This window comes from Chrysoperla carnea, chromosome 3 (genome assembly GCF_905475395.1).
Source record: "Chrysoperla carnea chromosome 3, inChrCarn1.1, whole genome shotgun sequence".
NCBI classification, from domain to species: domain Eukaryota; kingdom Metazoa; phylum Arthropoda; class Insecta; order Neuroptera; family Chrysopidae; genus Chrysoperla; species Chrysoperla carnea.
The window spans coordinates 27,933,606-27,953,404 of record NC_058339.1 but is presented as its reverse complement, the minus strand read 5'-3'; the positions used below and the strand labels follow the sequence as shown (position 1 = coordinate 27,953,404).

The following is a 19,799-nucleotide window of genomic DNA, read 5'->3' as shown; positions in this document are numbered from 1 at the left end:
ATCAGATTTAAACATTTTTTGTGACTTTGATAATGCGTCGGAGTATTATGACAATGATTTCATGTTCATTTTCAAGGTTGTACCATTTCATTGCACGAACGGCAACATCAGTTCTATGAAATTATATACTAGAAATGCCTGAAAATTATTGAGATGTTAAACCATCAGTTTGCCTAAATGTATAAACTTATGTATTGCTATTAAGCTTGTTTACTTAATTCCGATTTTTATTTCACAGCACTGAATTGAAGTTTCCGTTCCGTGCACTGAAATGTGTAGATGGACCTTAAAATAAATGTCAAACAACAATTAAATAAAAATAAAAAGTGAATCGGATAACAACACGTCTATTATCCACGATTCACCCTATATACAATATATAATCAGTTTTCTTCAAAGGATACTTTTTAAGCGATTTCTGCCAGGTCTTTTGTTTATTACATTGTACAAATTTTATGGTCCTTTTCATCATTTTCATTTGAAAAACAATAACAAAATTATGGTGAATGTGCGTGCAATAACAACTTTCATAATATATGCTATAATTACTAACAAAACTATTTTACTGAAACTATTCTTGTTTGAATATTTCTATGTTTCATCAGGTATTTGGGTATCAAGGAATTCGCTATAACCTAATATTTATTTTCAAAAGCATTTCAGAGGATTCATTAATTATCTAATCATCTATTGGGATTTTTGAAGGAGGCTCTACAAAGAACCCCGACATTTTCTTTATTAAAATGAAATTTCGATGGAATTGGAAAAATTTGTTTAAAACATTTTGTATGTTGAAAATAAGCGATTCTACGATAAAATTATTCATTGAAAATAATTTGGCCTCTGAAACTATTTTTATTTGTCACCAATGTTATATTGATTTCGAAAAAATAGATAATTTTAATTTGAAACAAAATGAATAAGAAGACATTTCAGCGAAATAATAGGAACTATAATAAGAAAATTCAACAAATTTCATCGATCTTTAATTTTCTATAAAGAAAATGGCGGGGTCCATTTTTACTATTTTTAACAATTTTTCGCAGTGTTTCTTCACTAAAAATATGTTAACATCTCTAGAAGAAAGAAAGAAGTGTATTCATCTTCAGGTGTTTAATAATACTAATTTTTTTTCACTAATTTTGCATGCACAAAAATATAGAAAATTTGCACGAATTTTTGCAACATATTAATTATAAATATATTATTGCAATATTGCATGTTAATTATAAATATATTAATACAGATGAGTCGTTCAAAAATCAATTTCATTTGAGTCCTCGTAATTGACATATGAATATAAAATCGCTTTCTATTATTTTAGATCAGAAAAGTGTTTTTTTTATAGATTTTCGTAATTAAATAGAATTGGCTTCTGAACGACTCTATCATTATAGATTATTTTTTAATTTTATAGCACATTAATATTTAATTAAAAAAGAATTTTTCTTATGAGATCTAATCTAAATAAATTAGACCAAATTCATTAATTCATATCATGTTAATTTGCACAATCCATTCTTTTTTAATTAATGATCATTATTTTTTAATTAAAAATTTATTTTTTTAATTAAAACTCTCACCTCATAAGGAAAATGATACCCTATAAAATATTAAAATAAAATTAAGAAAAATCTTTATTTTCTTTCGATTTTTGCATTCGTATATCTTAATTTCCTACCAAACAGTAAGTGATTTTTGTGGAAAACGTTTTTTTAATGTCTTAAACATATCTTTAAAAGTACTCTTACTTTGAAATACAGATTATTAATATTTCAAAAACTAATGTTTTAAGAAAAATAATGATAATGGAGTAAGGAAAACAGCGAAAACGAAAACACAAAGATGGCAACAAAGTGAAAAAATGTACACTCATCATCTGGTGCCCCAGAAATAAAATACTTGTCGATTTAACAAGAGATCCATGACTCTATTCCCATCGAAATGTGTATATTTATGCATGTCAGGTTATCTAAGAAGTCCGAAATATTTGGGGATAATCATAATTCCTATTTTGTCATTCTCTAAAATATTTTACCTTTCAATTTAAGCGTACTTTTTAAGAATATGTTTAGGAAATCAAATTAAATATCTTTGAAAATCCTCATAAATCAAAACTTTTAATTCGATAATTACAAGTGTATTTAACAATATTATATCATTACTTATGTAAATTTAATTTTTAAACTAATTGTACCATTTTGAGTCAACAAAATAGTCGTTAAACACGGTTTTTGGTGTATTTCAATGTAATTGTAGTTAGGTATTGGTTTAATTTAAAGCCTAGATCCCACTACACATAGCTTAATGGAAAACCTTCAGTGACTGGCGAAAACTTGAGATTTGTCTAGCCACCCTCAAGTTACGACCAGGAATAAATATATTATGCTCTCACCGAGATAAAGGCTTTATATTAAGTCATTATAAAATATTGTTCCAAAAATAATAAAGTGGTTTTTTTTTTCTAAAAAAATATTTAATTCAATTATTTATTTCAACAGTTTCCTTAGAGAGATGGTGTCGACTTCGTGGTAATTTACTATTTTATTTTAAATCGCGCGATCAATGGTCAGAGCCGTTAGGTGTAATTGTATTAGAACAGTGTAATGTACGATTAGAACCACCTACATCAAATGTTCCACCACAAATTGAAGGGCAATATCCATTTTATATTGGTAAGTACATCAACAAATTTGACAATTGGAAATTGACATATTCTTAAAATGTATTCATGTTTTTTTATTTTAGCCACTAGATGTCAGAAGTAATCTTATATTTCCTCTATGCCTTACTAATATGTTCCCTATCATTGATAGACTGTAAAATATTCTTTATTTTTTTCTGTCACTATCCGACAGTCTAAATTAATATCCAATATCTGGATGACCGAGCTTTGCTCGGTATTCTTAAAAAGACACAAATTTTATCACTAATAGAAGACCGTTTTAAATGTCTCCACACAAATACCAATTTGAATCATTAACTACGATATACACCAATAGATGTCAGGAAGAGTTATAATTTGCATTGTATTTCATTAACTACGATATACACCAATAAATGTCAGGAAGAGTTATAATTTGCATTGCCGGTTTCAGTTTTTCATGAAAAAACGAATAAAACGACGTTTTTTTAAAATGAAACCTTGTTAGATCGACTTATCGCCCCAAAAAACCCCTACATACTCATTTTCATGAAAATCGTTGGAGCCATTTCCAAGATCGTTGATATATATATATATATATATATATATATATATATATATATATATATATATATATATATATATATATATACAAGAATTGCTCGTTTAAATATATAAGAATATAATTCGTGACTCCATGGAAACTATAGGTGGTACTTGAATAAGTTTTTTAATCGATTTGCTATTGCTTCGGACAGTTGTCAAAAAACTATTCAAGTAAAGAAAATAAATATGTTTTACCTTTAGATAGAAGATATGTGATTTGTATTTACTTGAACAGTTTTTTGACATCTGTCCTAAACAAAAGATTCGTTTGCTTTAATGAAAAGGTCTATGGCAATTGAAGAGGGTGTAAAAATCTCCATGGTATAAACAAACAAAAAACCATAGAGCATATAGCTCATTTCATATTTAAATCAGAAAAGGGTAGCTCATTATTTTGGAGTCATGGACGCATATAGTTAAATTTTGCATGGATACCTTTCATTTTTTAAATTCAGACATTATTTATTGATATAATAAGCTTGAGGTTAAATTTAATAAATTGAACTTCCTTTTTTGGATAATACCATTAAAATATGATTACGTGATTAAACATAGTACTAAGCCACTAACTAAATTGAATACCAATGAAAGTTTTCTCAAGAATATACAAATAAATAATAACGTTTTATACAGACATACAGTTAAGACGATTGAATAAAAAAAATCATTTAATTTCAACAAACTCAAACCATTGGTATTTTTTATATCCTGAATTTTTTTTAACTTCTCTAAATAATTCATAGTGATGTTACGAGTCCAATACTATCAACAATACTAAATTTTCCATTAAAAATATATACCAGAAGTCTGAGGTTTCAAACTTCAAATTTCCAAATTAAATTTTAATAAAAAAAGGGCTGAGATAAAAAATTCTTAGATTAGATGGAGTCATTAGTTTGTTTCATCTCTTTTTTTTGACAAAGAAAGTCTATAGGGAATTGCTGGAATATATGTTATAGGCCTTACTTATCCTCCCTTTTGTTCACAATTTTATGGGTTTTGATTTTTTGGTGGGGAACTCTAACTTTTTTGAAAATGAAGTTTTGTCCATGATACTTGCTGACATTGTAACTTTCTATAGGTCCAATCATTAAATTAACCTGATTTTTATCCTTTTTGGATCAAAACTACCCCATCCACCGAGTTTCATCAAATTCCCAATTAAAATTTTTTTTCCCGATTTTCTCGATTTTTTCAAATTCCCTTAAAAAAATTGCAAAAAATCGAAAAATTTTTTTTATCTCCAATTTCGATAAAACTCAGTATATAAGGTAATTTTGACCCAAAAATTACAAAAATCGAGGCATTTGCTGACTGGTCGAATAGTTTTTGAGATACGGACTAAAATCGATCAAAATATTGCGATATCTCAGAAACTCTGCATCCAATCATTAAATTAACCTGATTTTTATACTTTTTGGGTCAAAATTACCCCATCCACCGAGTTTCATCAAATTCCAAATCAAAATTTTTTTTTCGTTTTTCTTGATTTTTTCAAAGGGGTACGTACCCCTTAAAAAAATTGCCAATAATCAAAAATTTTTTTGTATCTCCAATTTCGATAAAACTCAATATATAAGGTAATTTTGACCCAAAAATTACAAAAATCGGGTGCATTTGTTGACTGGTCGAATAGTTTTTGAGATACGGACTAAAATCGATCAAAATATTGCGATATCTCAGAAACTCTGCATCCAATCATTAAATTAACCTGATTTTTATACTTTTTGGGTCAAAATTACCCCATCCACCGAGTTTCATCAAATTCCAAATCAAAATTTTTTTTTCGTTTTTCTTGATTTTTTCAAAGTATCCCTTAAAAAAATTGCAAAAAATCCAGACAATTTTTTAAATCTCTAATTTTGATAAAACTCAGTATATAAGGTTATTTTGATCCAAAAAGTATAAAAATTGGGTGCATTTGATGACTGGTCGAATAGTTTTTGAGATTCGGACTAAAATCGATCCAAATATTGTAATCAATCAAAATCAAAAATCAATCGCCTGCAGAAAATTTTGTGAAACTGTTCTAAATGAATGTGTACTTAAAACATTATTTCCCTGCGAAAATAGCCGAAATGATCCAGACCCACGTGCCTCAGGAATCCAGGAAGACATGTCAATCAATGTGTAAAGATGATGAATTGGGTAAATGACATGACTCGGTACATCACTATTATTAGATAATTATGCAAAGTATTTTTAAATTAATCACTTCCTACTCATTAATGAATTAAACATGTCGTAGTTTATTTATTCTGTTTGCATATTATATTGAATAAAATTTATTTGTTTTAAATTTTCATCACTTCATCAGTAAGTAGAATAACTCTTTAATCTTTCTTTTACAGCAGCCCTTTCCACGATCTTAAGATATTATCAATCAAATATCAAGTTTTTTAAATTAGGTGTAATACTTTTATTTAATACTTAAACCTATTTTGTAAGGTATTCAGAAAATACTTTTTTCGACATCTTTAACGTAATTCAATAAGGGACTATAAAAAGAATCAAGAAGTTTAACTCCAATACTACGACACATCCAAAAATTTAGGGTATCGAAAGTTTTAGGTAGGTTAGATTTTAATTTTTGTTGGGTTGGGTGAGGGTGACTCATTTATAGGGATTTGGTATAACTGGCCGGGTATAACTTAGCTGCGCTCTCTCAGCCGCAGCCGCAGCAACAATAAATAGAATAGCTAATACATTCGTAAAACTGCAAAAAGAAATATGCTATTCATCAATAAACAATGAATTCATTGTGGCCGAGTATAACTTACCCGAACGTTTTTCACAGTCGTGTAAACTCCAACGTAGCCGCAGCGACACTTAATATAATTGTATATACGCTCAAAGAGGTCTACAACTGCAGCTACTGTGAGCGACAAATAAGGCACGTATTCTGTTTCAAAGTTAGTAAACACAATAAAAAAATTAAGCAAGGCATTGAGGTGGATATGGAATTTTCTTTTATATTACTCGAATACCCATTAATTATTTTTGAAAATTTATTATTTATGTTCTAATTTTAATATATCTCATTTTATTTACAGTGTTTACTGGAGGTCTTTGTCAAACATTAGCTGCAAATTCTGAAGTGGAACGTTCGGATTGGATAAATCTATTAAGTCGTGCAAGTTATTCAAATATGCGGCTACAATTGCAAACACTAAGGCAATGTATTGAACGTAAACCACGTAAAAATCATATGACAATCTCAGAATGGCGGGAAAAACGTGGTATTGTTTTAGGTTTGTAGGAATTAAAAATCACATTATCTATCATTTCGGACCAAGAATCTTTCTTGAAGTAAAATATAACCTTAACAGCCACTTTTACTAATAATGGATAAATGGGCGCAAAGTTTATAAAATAATTAAATTTTGAATTTTTTTGATTGTAGATATGAACGAATTGCCATTATGTGAAGTATCATTAGCATGTGATAATTTATTATGCGATGGTAATGGACAACCACCAAATCCTGCAATAGCCGTTCATGCATTCATGCCATCATCTAGATTGTGGTTGGAATATGCTACCACAGAATTAGTTGAAGTAAGCCTCAACATTAACGAGTCAATTTGCAGATACATCCTACTTTTATTTTTTAAATGATTTAATTGCTCTTTTTTTTAATCGGGAAACTCGTCGTTACGAAATTACTTAAGATAATCGTCAGTAGTAAACTGCCCCTTTCCATATTTTGGACCCTTCCACTTCCTAAACAAGCTCAAAAAGTTTGCTTAAATAATTAGGCATTAAAAAAGAGTATGTTATATTTATAAGATCAAAACAAACTATTTTTGGCAATTTGAAGAACTGCGAAACTCAGTTATAGAACAAGAATCCGGCAAATTGACTATTCTACATAATATAAAAATTATTCGATTTAAATTGACCAAAAAAAAATTTTTATTTTTAGAAATGTAGTAATGCAATATTTTTAACTACAATTGGATTCCGTGCAAGCGATGGTTTAACAAGTGATTCACAAATTCGATTCATTGTTTACGATGTACGTGAAAAAGTTTCACAAACTGCCATACCAATAGGCTCAGCATGTATACCATTAAGTTCATTACAAGATGCAGCCAGATTACGTGTGCCATTACAAGAACCAAACACAAAGAATACAGTTGGTTTTTTAACATTAAATTCATGGACTTTGGAAGCTGAAGATCGTGGATCAAGTACAGAACACACACCATGTCGATCGATACCAAACAATAATAAAACTCAGGTATGTGGCTCTTAAATTATTACTGTCATTTGAAGTTTCAAAACGATAAACATTTAATAACTCGTTATCCGTACTATCTAAGTATACTAAAGGCTTAATACCACGTTTGTAAAGTGTTTGCGAATGCTACTGCTTAGGTGCTAGAAGAAATTACACTCTGATGCCACGATCTTTATATGGTGTACGCACTGAGCTACAGATTAATTATTAATTAATTGTTTAGCGTTTAAAGTTGCGTAACTAACACATTCGGAGAGTGCATTGATGCACGAATACTCTTCACAGCAGGTTTGGCATGAAAAATCGTTTGATTTAAATCATGATATTTTTTAATAATATTTTTTTGGTGTAAATCAGATACTAATGTAACGTAGAAACCAATTTTTTGTTTTTCTTTCGGGTATGCAGCAACAGGGTTGACAAAAAATGCAAAGTTTATACTAAACACTGGTGTGCAAATTTTATTAATAAAGTTTATTTAGAAATGATCCAAAATTAGAAAATCTGGTCTTTCACGAAACTTGTCTCTTGTTGCTGTTGCGTCTTGTATATCTCCTAAAATTCGATCAATATTAATTTCACCTGTTACAACAGAATTATAATGTTTTGTATTGTGTCTGATAATTTTATAACTTTTGTATTACCTTCTGATCTAAAATTGTTATCAAGATTCTCTTTTTCGTATTCATCTCCTATTGCATGGTTATTGTATGTTGGTGGCGCCAAAGTGGCAACATAATTCTCATAATTACCATTTTCATCTTGCCTCTTTGTTAAAAAGTGGTGGGTATGTTTGGGTTCTTGTTTACCAATATTTTTTAAATTATGAAAGGTTTCGGGTTTTTTTACTAAATTATTATTTTCTTTCTTATAAATTCCAGTACGGTACTCATCTAAGTCAATATTCTGATTTGATCGCTTAAATGCCGCTTTATTACCTTCGTTCTGATCAGTATCATTATTATCTGAATGTATATATTTTTTTCTATTTTTATCAGTTCTAGATATATCTATTCTAATTTTTAAATTGTCATCGTAGATATTTTTACTGTCAGTATCATAACCAGGCTGTTTGACTATTATATTATTTTTTGATCGCCTAATGCTAGTAGAAATGTCATCAGTTGTCTGTTTTGAATTCCGATTTACTTTACTATCTGTACGATACTCATCTGATTCGTCAGTTTCCAGCTCAGGCGATTTCATATTGCCATACGACTGCGTAGTGGCAATATAACTGATAGTTTCACGTTCCTTTAATTCTTTAGCTGATTTGGTAGAATAATTTGGAAATTCTTCTCTACTAGGATGATATTCATCATCTAATTTTATTTGTTTAGAATTGATAACAGGAATATCAGCAGTTCTAGTTTCATTCTCAAATGGGTTGACTTTTATATTATTTTCTGGTCGCCCAAGAGTGACACTAGAAGTTGTAACGTTAACGATATGATTTTCGTTGCTACTAAATTCATCTTCATCAGACTCGCTTTGATCAGAGTGTTGATAAGTATTATGATTGGATTTACGTTGATCAATTGATTTTGATTTTAAAATATTTAAAATTGCAGTAGTCGGTTGTTTAGAACTGCTATTATGTTGCTTTTTAACGGTGACCGTTTCGTTACTAATAAAATCGTCTTCATCTGACTCGCTCTGGAGAAAGTGTTTATTAGTATCAAGATTGAATTTACTTTTATCAATTGATTTGGATTTTAAAATATTTACAATTGGAGTATTCGATTGTTTAGAATTGCTATTATGTTGATTTTTAACGGTGACATGGTCGTTGCTACTAAAATCATTTTCATCTGACTCGCTCTGGTCAAAGTGTTTATTAGTATCAAGATTAGATTTACTTTTATCAATTGATTTTGATTTTAAAATATTTACAATTGGAGTGGTTAGTTGTTTAGAATTGTCATTATGCTGTTTAGTGCTTTTAGGATTATTTTTGAAACTGGACCGTTTTATATCGACTTTTTGATGTTTACCAGTACGATATTCATTTATATTTATAAAATCAGCATCAATCATTTTTGTATTTTTATCTGATTGTGTGCTAGATTTAATTGCTACTTCAGTACTAGTCTCATATTCATCTAAGTTTATATTTTCTTTAGAAACGGCATGAAGGTTGGTCTTATTATTCTTATTTCCATTTTTTACTTTTATTTTGTTTATGCCATCAACATCGTAGTCCACATTACTTACGCTACTTTCATTAGAAACTGAATCGAGAAAATCTAAGATGTTTTTTGGATTCACATGTTTAATACTTTTTTGTTTGTCTGGTTTCACGTGTACTTTGGATCTTTGGACTGATCGTTTATTTTTTAAATTATCTGTGAAGTCTTTACCATTAATTGGTTTAAAATCGTTTTTCTCCCATTTATCCGTATCTTTTGAAGCACACTTTTTTGTAGTACAGTTTAATTTAATGTCATTATTACTACTTTTAGTTTTAGATTTAATTGTTATTTTTTTCGATCCTTTAGAAGTGGTATTTTGATCTTCTCCACCACTTGTTCGATATCCAACTAAATCTTCATTTTTTTTAGTATTACTATCGTAGACTGGTTTATGACTGATTTCAGATTTAGAGTTTTCGACTTTTTTACTATCTTGTGACTGTTTGGAAGTAAATTCGGGATATTTTGATGTAACAATGTCATCGTAGTTTTGATTGCCACCAAATACATATTCATCTGAATCATCCTCGTCAAATTGTTTGTTAGAATTTATATCTTGTTCCATGTTAATGTCACCATTTTTATTAGGAACAAAATCGAGTAAATTTAAGGTGTTTGGGTATTTTTCTGTGTAAATACTAGACTGTTCGCTATTTGGATCGTTTTCTAAACTTTTATTTACATTTACACCCAAAAGTTTTTCAAAAAACTCATAGATATTATTCTCGATTTCGCTTGATTCCTCGCTGCTTTCTAGTTTAGACTGTTGTGATTCTTGCTGTTTTTGAACTTTTACAATATTTGTTGATCGCCTAGAGCTGAAAATAGCGTCAGATTCTATGGATTTTGAACTATCTTTTGATGCCAAAGCCTTTAAATTGTCTGCTAATCTCTCATCGCTATCATCCTCATTACTTTCTAATTCGTCTGATTCTTCAATTTCAGGCTGTAAATGGTTTAATGTAGGTCTAGAAGCAGAATTTTGTTTCATATTTTCAACATTTTCAGAATCTTCTGATGCCAAAGACCTTAAATTGTCTGCTAATCTCTCATTTTTATCATCCTTATTTCTTTCTAAATCGTCTGATTCTTCAATTTCAGGCTGTAAATGGTTTAATGTAGGTCTAGAAGCAGAATTTTGTTTCATAAATTCAACATTTTTTGAATCTTTTGATGCCAAAGCCTTGAAATTGTCTGTTAATCTCTGGTTGTTATCATCCTCATTACTTTCTAAATCGTCTGATTCTTCAATTTCAGGCTGTAAATGGTTTAGTGTAGATCTAGAAGCAGAATTTTGTTTCATAATTTCAACATTTTCAGAATCTTCTGATGCCAAAGACCTTAAATTTTCTGCTAATATCTCATTGTTATCATCTTCATTACTTTCTAAATCGTCTGATTCTTCAATTTCTGGCTGTAAATGGTTTAGTGTAGGTCTAGAAGCAGAATTTTGTTTCATAATTTCAAGATTTTCAGAATCTTCTGATGCCAAAGATCTTAAATTGTGTGCTAATCTCTTATCGCTATCATCCTCATTACTTTCTAAATCGTATGATTCTTCAATTTCAGGCTGTAAATGGTTTAATGTAGATCGAGAAGCAGAATTTTGTTTCAAAATTTCATCATTTTTAGAATCTTTTGATGCCAAAGCCTTTAAATTGTCTGCTAATTTCTCGTCGTCATCATCCTCATTACTTTCAAAATTGTCGAATTTTTCAATATCAGGCTGTAAATGGTTGAATGTATGTCGAGAAGCAGAATTTTGTTTCATAATTTCATAATTTTTAGAATCTTTTGATGCCAAAGCCTTTAAATTTTCTGATAATCTCTCGTCGTCATCATCCCCATTACTTTCAAAATCGTCGAATTCCTCAATATCAGGCTGTGAATGGTTAACTCTTTCATCACTCGTTTGATTGTTTTGCTTAAAAAATATTTCTGAGGCTGATTTTCTATTTCCTACATTGTTGGAAAATGAGCTACGATCTCGACGAATTGGAGTTGAGTTATCTAAATATAAACACAGTTTTAGTCAATAATAAAAAATTCCTCGTGACAAGCTGTTTTATAAATTTTCCATCTGTGGTTCTGGGCCTGAATCTCGCTTGAGGCGAATATATTTTGGCTATGCATTATATTAACGAAATGTTATCTACTTACTTATGAGTACATTTGTGATCTGAGCGGCGGTATCTAAATAGGATGGTAATGATTTTCCTATACTCAGAATACCTTCGAAGATATGTCTAACCATTGAAAAGATTATACGGAAACAATTTCGAATCCCCTGAAATGATATAATAAACAATTACAATTAATTATACTGAATCTAAAAGTGATATATAATTTGTATTAAAATACTTAGAGCTGACTTTGAACTAAAAGTGGGGTGAATTTGTGAGTTTATACAAAAAAATTTTTGATCAAATTTAATACGTATTAACAATAAACTTAGAATTTCTAGATACCAATTTTGAACTTCCCCAGCAATATCTAAGTCGACGTGTTTTCACTCAAAACAATAATCACATCAGGTCAAGAGTTGTTAAGGGTGGATACTTTTGAAATGAACACACTATATAAGTTTCCTTCTACTGTTGGATTAAAATGAGTAAACAAAAACGGATATCTATTTGTAGCGCAAAAACAAAAAATAAATACTTGTAAATATATACGTACCGAAAAAAATCCTTGATTAGGATCATTTAAACTGAAACGAAAAGTTTCACTAATTCCTTCTCGAAAAAGTTGAAAAGCCGTTTGAAATATGGATAACACTCCACGAACAACACTGAAGTTGTCACTAGAGCTGATTCTTCTTCCACCTATTTCATCTGAATTATCTTCTAAGATTTGCGATAAACAAAACTGTAAATAAAAATTTTAATTTTCAAATGTTTCGAATAGAAAGTGAAGAAAGTGAGAGATAAATGTGAGGAAATGAATCCGTTTATTTTCTTTGGCTGCAACAGGCAGGCAGGCATGCAAGAGAATAACCCTGAAGGGATTTCATTTTCAACCGGATGAAAGAAAACTAAAAATGCATCATAATAAATCATAAAAAAAATTTTGTGAAATTTCGGATAAGAAAAAAACTGCGACTCGTATTATTTTTTAGTGTGTATTAAATATTAAAACAACCAATCAAATTGCAAATAATGTGTTTTGATACATTTAGTTTTGTTTATCATTCGGCCTCTGTACACTAACTAAGTTATGTATTCAAATTTTCTCAGAATTTTGTACGCTTTATCGTGCCTACTACCTATTTTTGTAGGTAGTAATATATTTTAAACAATAAATTTGTTTTCCTTGTAATTAATAATAATATAATATTACTGTATATTTTGGTAACGTATGAGATTTTAAATTGCTTGTATTGTTTTAAATAAATGATCATTTTAATGACTGGTGCTTCTGTAAAAACCAAAATTGTAATACAAAAATTTCAAGAATAATATGTTTAGACCCTACCAGTAGGTAGTATTTTAATTCGAATAATATTCGTGGAAGGCCTGATGTTAAAACGGCGTATCCGCAAAACACAACTTTTTAGGACAGCCGATTGAAATTTTTGTTGAATTGTGTTTGTTTGAACATATAATAAGCTATAACATATAATGAGCTTTTACTTCAGTTAAAAAAAGTACAAACGGTTTAAAAATTGAGAACCCGATTTGTTTCGAGTTCTAACAAACTGGAGTATACATATTTTTTGGCCAAACGATTGCAATCAAAAGAACTAGACGTGGCAACTGTGTTAAATACAAAATTTCAACGAAATAATACTCGAAATAGTGCCCTTAACTTTTTCTCACCTGAAAATATACACAACTTAACACTAAGAACATTAATGACGATTTTATAAACATTTTATACTGATTTGATCTGATGTATTAAGAAAATCTTTCCAAATAAAAATTATGTTTTCTGATTAACATTTCTATCTCAAATAATCTGAAAAATAAAAATCAATGATATTAAATACACCACCACCATAATTTGATAAGAATTAATTTTGTGTGGTTGTGTGGAAAATTAATATGCTAAATGAAAACAAACAAAAAAATTTTTTTTTTAATTTTAAATGTTGAAGGCGTTAAATTACTATTTATTTGCTAATGATAATGGTCACTTAAAATATTTATGTTAACAGGTAATTTTTATGTTATGGGAAAATAGTTCCTTTATATTAATTTATTTCAAAATGAGTGATAGTTTTTAATAATTCATTCATACTTAATTTGATTCTTAAAACTTGTGTAGGTAAACACCATTTAATAGTTTTGAAAACGTGTTCTTGCTCTAAGTTTTAGTGCTTTATATAATTGATTCCATTTCTCACAGTTGATAAAATAAAAACGAAAATATTATTATTAAATCTATTTGGTTCATGAAAAGTGAAATGATATATTTCGCAATAAGCAAAGGAGACTGCATTTTATGGCAGTTTTATTCTTGATAAAAAAAAGACAAATGATTTGGTTTGGGCTACAATACATTGATTAAAAAACGAAGAATTATAAGCATTCAAAGATTGTTGTCCATCTCCTTTTAGCAAAACAAACATTCATATGTATCTCTATGGTGATACTCCACAATGACGTCATTAACCTATACCTTCCTCTTCGTTTAATTAGGAATTTAAAACATTCATATTTTGCGTACTTCTAAAGATTTTCAAAAACCAACTTCACTTTTCTGCCCGTATATTGAGAATTCTTCATCTTAGGTGATAAAAATTGAGTCAATATACCTATTTTTATTTAAGGACAACATAATAATTTTGTTTATAAACCAGCGTTTTTAAATTTTATTGCTAATCATATGCTTTTAATTTTTACAGATTTTATCACATCGAAGATCACAATCATTACCACCACGATTGGGTGTTAAATTACGTTTGCCTACACAGGCTGAATTACGTTTAATTTTCTCAAATATTTACTTAAAAACGTATCGCTTTCATTCCGGCTTGGGTGGTGATATTTGTGTTTATGAGCTTATGGCCGAAAGTCGATTATGTTTCACATTTCCACAGCAATTATTGTAAGTTTAAAACGATTTATAGACGTTAAATGTTTTTGTTTTTAAAGAATAAATCATTATTAAAACAGCAATTATTCGCAACTTGTTTGAGTAGTTTGTTTAATTATATTGAATATATTTTAACATTTATCTTCTAAAATTTATTTATTCTTGAGAAATTGAAAAATAGATCGAGAATACTCTCCCCCATAGATTTGGAAAATTATAGATTCAGCAAATAACCAAAAAAGTTATTGTCTTTTCCAAATTTAAACCTGTACATTTTTTCTAAGTCCTCAAAGTTTTAACTTAACTCAATTTATTATTTAATTCACTTTATGTACTTATTTTAGACATGTTTGGATGACACAAGAAAAAGAGTTGTTACAAGAAGTTGCTGGAATGGGCGAATTACGTGAACCATGGCATTCAAGACAGATTGAACTGTTAGATAGGCATTTACATATGTTACGGTTATATTCACAAGCTAGAGAAAATTTACAAGCTCATAAAGGTATTGATGTTTAAAAAAATACTTTTTGATAAAAAGTATGATGTCATCCATAGGTTGAGTTTAAAGGGTTAAGTATCTTTAAAAATGTGACCCATCACTGTGTGTGTCAGCAATATTTTAAATCGATATTCCTATAAATAACGAAAATATGAGGGGTCTTCATCTTAAACGCGACACACTGTATATACCTGTTATACACATAACTCTCGCCGTAGTTGGGGTAATAACTTAAAACAGTGTTACATAACACATACTACTGATGAAATTTAGATGCGAAAAATACAATTTAACTTTCTTTAACACCATGTCTTATTAGTGGGAATTATTTAGATAACGCACTTGTAAAAAATTTTCAAAACATTTAGTGGAGTAATAAAAAAAAATTGCTAAACCCCCACATTGAAATTTAAATAATGAAAAAACTAAATTTAAAATATTACTTTTTTTAATCACATTGATTTTTAACGGATTTTTAATTAATTTTGTTGGGGGCGGGTATCATGCTAGTAATCATATCAAAGATGATAAACTCTTACAAAAAAATTTCCAGTTGTTGTTTTAAAGCGTTTTCTTCTTTCAGGTACTATGTTTAAACCAAGCTCTCGTAAAAGTGATAGAACATTAGAATTTGCACCAGTGAATCTTCACTTTCAACGTATGTGGGTACATAATGATACATTAAACAAATCAGGCTTTTATGATATTGTCACTGTTGGTGCATTTACTGCACATGGCCATAAATCTAAAAATGGTGGTCTTATTAAATTAGTACAACAATTAAAGGAATCACCTTTAAAAGGTACACAAAATCAAGGTTCTAGTAAAATAAATATGGCCTACGATGCTATTCAAGCAATAAAGCTATTGAGACGTGAAATTGTTGAAGCAATGAAAACTTTAATGCGTTTAGCTAAAGAAAAACAAACGAATGGAATGATTCCTATTTGTGATGAAATGATTTCAAAGGTAATTACAAATTTTTGTTATCATGTGTAATTTGTATCTTTTTTAAATTCATTTTTATCTATTACGATTTTATTATTTGTTTTAGACACGAATATTATTAAGTTTATGGGATCCAGGATTAGTTGAAGAAGCGTTAAATTTTGTTGAAGAGCATAAAATAGCACCCAATAATGACGATTCTGGTGTTAGTGAAGATTTCAGTTTAGATAATATGCGGCCATCATTAACACTTTCACCATTTAAACGTATAACACAACAATTAACATCGTTAGATTTAAAATCACCAGATTTAGATGATTTTGCAACGCCATGTACTCCACGTAATGTTGAAGATATTTGGAAATTACCCGATGGTTCTACAAAATTACAATCATTACAGAAAAAAGATGATACTAAAACAATCGAAAATTTAACAGCAGACGTATGGAATTTAAAAATGCAAAGCTTAAATGATTCACAACGTTCAGATACCACGTATAATTCAAAAACTGATGATAATCAATTTATTGTGTATCCAGATGTGGATAATGAAGCAGATTCTACGGCCACATCCTTAGATAAGAAGAGCGATGATGAACAAAAGAAATCTATTGAGAAGAGTAATGAACAAGATTTAGGTAAAATATTTTTAGATACAAAAGTAATGTCTTCATCACCGTCGGCCAATTATTATAAGCCTACTGATGAGCCAGAACCTTGGGACCTGACACAACTTAATATTGAAGCTAGTGTAATGTGTTTAGTGAGTAAAGTGAAGTTTTTGTGTGGACGTTGTGGTAGTCCTGCAGTTCGATTACGTGGCCAAAAAACCGTCACACGTTCACGTAGTTTTAGAACACAATCAATAAATAATCAACAAAAATCTGAAGATAAATCAGAGGTAAATCATATTCATTTATTTTTTTTAAATGAAGCTGTTTTATACTTCTGAAGTTGTTTATCTATTTCATAGAATGTTGTTACAAATCAACCACAGAAGACTGAAGAAAAAACTGAGCCATTAAATACGGGTGAAGAATTAGCAAAAGTTGTGAATACTGTACAACGTGTTGTACGAAATGGAAATAAATTTACAGAAGGTAATTTTCTATTTTTTTCTATTTTTAAATTCTTGTCTCATGTTGACTGATGTGTTGTGTTTCTGGAACTAGGATTAGACTTAGCAACTCTTACCGATTGGGCTGCAGAATTACGACCAAGCATGAGGAAGTTACGACAAGCAATGGATGGATTGCTAAAAACAGCTCGATTAGCACATTCTGTTCTCCGATTACAACAAGACAATCGAACTGCTCAAAGAGCTTGTAATGTACGATATAGAAGAGATGTTTGCTTCTCACAAGCGGTGAGTAAGATGCGATTTACAGTTGTCTAAGTTAAAACTGAACCAAATAAGAACTTTGTACAAAATTTATTTTTAATTTACAGCTAACATCATTAGTAAGTGGTTTAATGGCTCGATTATGGTGTCAAAAACCCGATCCAGCGTTTATAGTTAGTTTAACTGCACTGGGGCCCCTTGCTTGTTTCGAAGGATTATTAAGTTATTATGGTGATGAAATTGATATGTATGGTGATATGTCTGTTGCTGTTGAAGATCTACGAACTGTTACATTTACACTTACACATTCACCTGTCCTAAGCAATCATCAACAACAAATATTACCCCAACCAAAAATAACTGGATGTCGAAACTCACTTGTGGTTCTACTTCCGGTTCCAGATGCCGTATATTCCTTACTTCCATCTAGACAGAATGTTTCATTTCATGTGACTCCTGTATTCTTTAATGTAGGCATAAATGAAATGGCAACACTAGCTGAAAGTTTAGGAGCAACGCGGCCACAAGAACGTTCAAATGTTGATAATTTCGAACGATTAAATGAATATTTTTTACGATTTAGAAAATTAAATTTACCAACATCGACGCCGATTAATGCTCGAATTTCTTCATGTAATTCAACAAATAAGCCATTGAATGATTTAATCGATTTGCTGAGAGTAGCAGTAAATAGCAATAAAAGTAAGAATGTTGAAATTTTGCATCTTTCAGCTCAGATATGTAGAACAATGAAAGGTAATTACTTGACAGAATCCCGTTTTATTTTCCAATCTTAAACAAAAAATGTAAACTTCAAAGATCTGAACGTACTAGGATTTTTCGTTTCAAAAAGATATAAATAATTACGGGGTTCTTTACTATTTTTGAATAATAAGAGCGTGTTATTTAATCGTTGTAAATATTATTTACAGGATTACGTTATACAAGTTGTAAAAGCGGAAAAGATCGCACGGGCATGTCAGTAACATTAGAACAATGCCAAATTTTAGTTTCTGATTATCATTTAGCTGAACATGAATTTCCTAGGGCTCTAGATTGTATGAGAAGGTAAGTTACCAAACTATATTTGAACTGAACACTAATTTGACGTTTTATGATACTTTTTCTTTGAATTGATTCATGGATTTATTTGAAGATTAAAGGGCAAGGGCTAGGGCAATATTACAAATTTTTCCCGTTTTATTGTTAGTTAAACAGGAAAAAATATTAATATAACTTATTTTTTATAGCGAGGGATGTCGTCGTGAAAATGCACAGAAGAATATTGGAATACGAAAATACGCATTCAATAGTTTACAGTTATTTACATTTCCAAGACTGTACAGGCCACCGGCTGGAACGTATGGCACTGCTCAGACTTAAAACATAAAATTTTATCAATTGTTATTTATTATTATTTATTTTCTATATTTGCAAAATATAGTGAAATTTTATTTTAAAATTATTTGTTGGATTTTGTCTAACAATTTTCTTGATTTTTAACGTGAAATAAATTTTTTAACACAACTTTTTTTTTTTCTTTTTTTTAATTTTTAATTTTTTTTTTTTTTAATTTTCGTTTGTAATTTACAAAGTTGCATCGTTATATTCAGGTAATTATTACTAAAAAGATGAATAATTCTAAAAAGGTAATTCATTTAAGATCCTTAAATGCTTATAAATATTGCTCATATTATGTTCAATTTGGTGCGATTGGTTGTGTATTCACACATTGTGACTGCAACGAAATTTCTATTTTTATATGAGCTTGGTAATGGATTAAATTTCACTTACAGAAATATAAGCATTTAAAAGTTAACAAATGCAGTTATTACGTTAAAATAGATAGCTGAAAGCGATTATTGTTATCAGAATCAATTGAAAAAGATATATAATATAATTAATACAATCTAAAATTAGTAAATGCACAGAAAGTTGAATTCCAATTTAATTTTTAATCAAAATGTTTCAGTTGGTTAATTTAAATACACGAGAAATTAAATGGCTATGGGGCGGAGGGCGGTGTTTTACTAGTCTGAAACGCTTGATATGTCAGTTTTATCTCACATTGCGGGCCAAATGATTTTTGTAATTGTTACACTTAATACTTCATGTGAGCAGATTTTCAGCCATTCTGAAATCAGTTTCTTGATGAGACAGAACCGACATATTAAGCGTTGTGGACTAGCTAGAAACCCCGCTCCCCTATTTTGGTGGAATATTTGACAATTAAAAATTGTTATACTTTTTCCGAAATCGGTTCTAGCTTGAGACAGTCGCTACAT

General features: G+C 29.5%; 2 protein-coding genes across 3 annotated transcripts in view; one reads left to right on the top strand and one right to left on the bottom strand.

Annotated features, from left to right (window-relative positions):
* LOC123296512 (inositol polyphosphate-4-phosphatase type I A) overlaps positions 1–18,937 on the top strand; it is a 34,262-nt gene extending 15,325 nt beyond the window's left edge. For both annotated transcript variants that reach the window (XM_044878003.1, XM_044878002.1), the window contains 13 exons: positions 2,502–2,675; positions 6,304–6,501; positions 6,654–6,808; positions 7,176–7,493; positions 14,532–14,734; positions 15,067–15,227; positions 15,808–16,193; positions 16,279–17,073; positions 17,146–17,272; positions 17,345–17,538; positions 17,622–18,270; positions 18,447–18,582; positions 18,765–18,937. In XM_044878003.1, the coding sequence (XP_044733938.1) occupies positions 2,502–2,675; positions 6,304–6,501; positions 6,654–6,808; positions 7,176–7,493; positions 14,532–14,734; positions 15,067–15,227; positions 15,808–16,193; positions 16,279–17,073; positions 17,146–17,272; positions 17,345–17,538; positions 17,622–18,270; positions 18,447–18,582; positions 18,765–18,897 (3,629 nt within the window). In that variant the 3' untranslated portion in view covers positions 18,898–18,937. The remainder of the gene's footprint in view (positions 1–2,501; positions 2,676–6,303; positions 6,502–6,653; positions 6,809–7,175; positions 7,494–14,531; positions 14,735–15,066; positions 15,228–15,807; positions 16,194–16,278; positions 17,074–17,145; positions 17,273–17,344; positions 17,539–17,621; positions 18,271–18,446; positions 18,583–18,764) is intronic.
* On the bottom strand, positions 7,941–13,629 carry LOC123296511 (myb-like protein X). The gene is made up of 5 exons (XM_044878001.1): positions 13,504–13,629; positions 12,365–12,553; positions 11,846–11,972; positions 8,138–11,695; positions 7,941–8,048 (listed from the first exon to the last, which is right to left on the bottom strand). The coding sequence occupies exons 1-5, from the start codon at positions 13,555–13,557 to the stop codon at positions 7,972–7,974; spliced, it is 4,005 nt and encodes a 1,334-aa protein (XP_044733936.1). The 5' UTR covers positions 13,558–13,629; the 3' UTR covers positions 7,941–7,971.
* Positions 18,938–19,799: the final 862 nt, after the last annotated feature.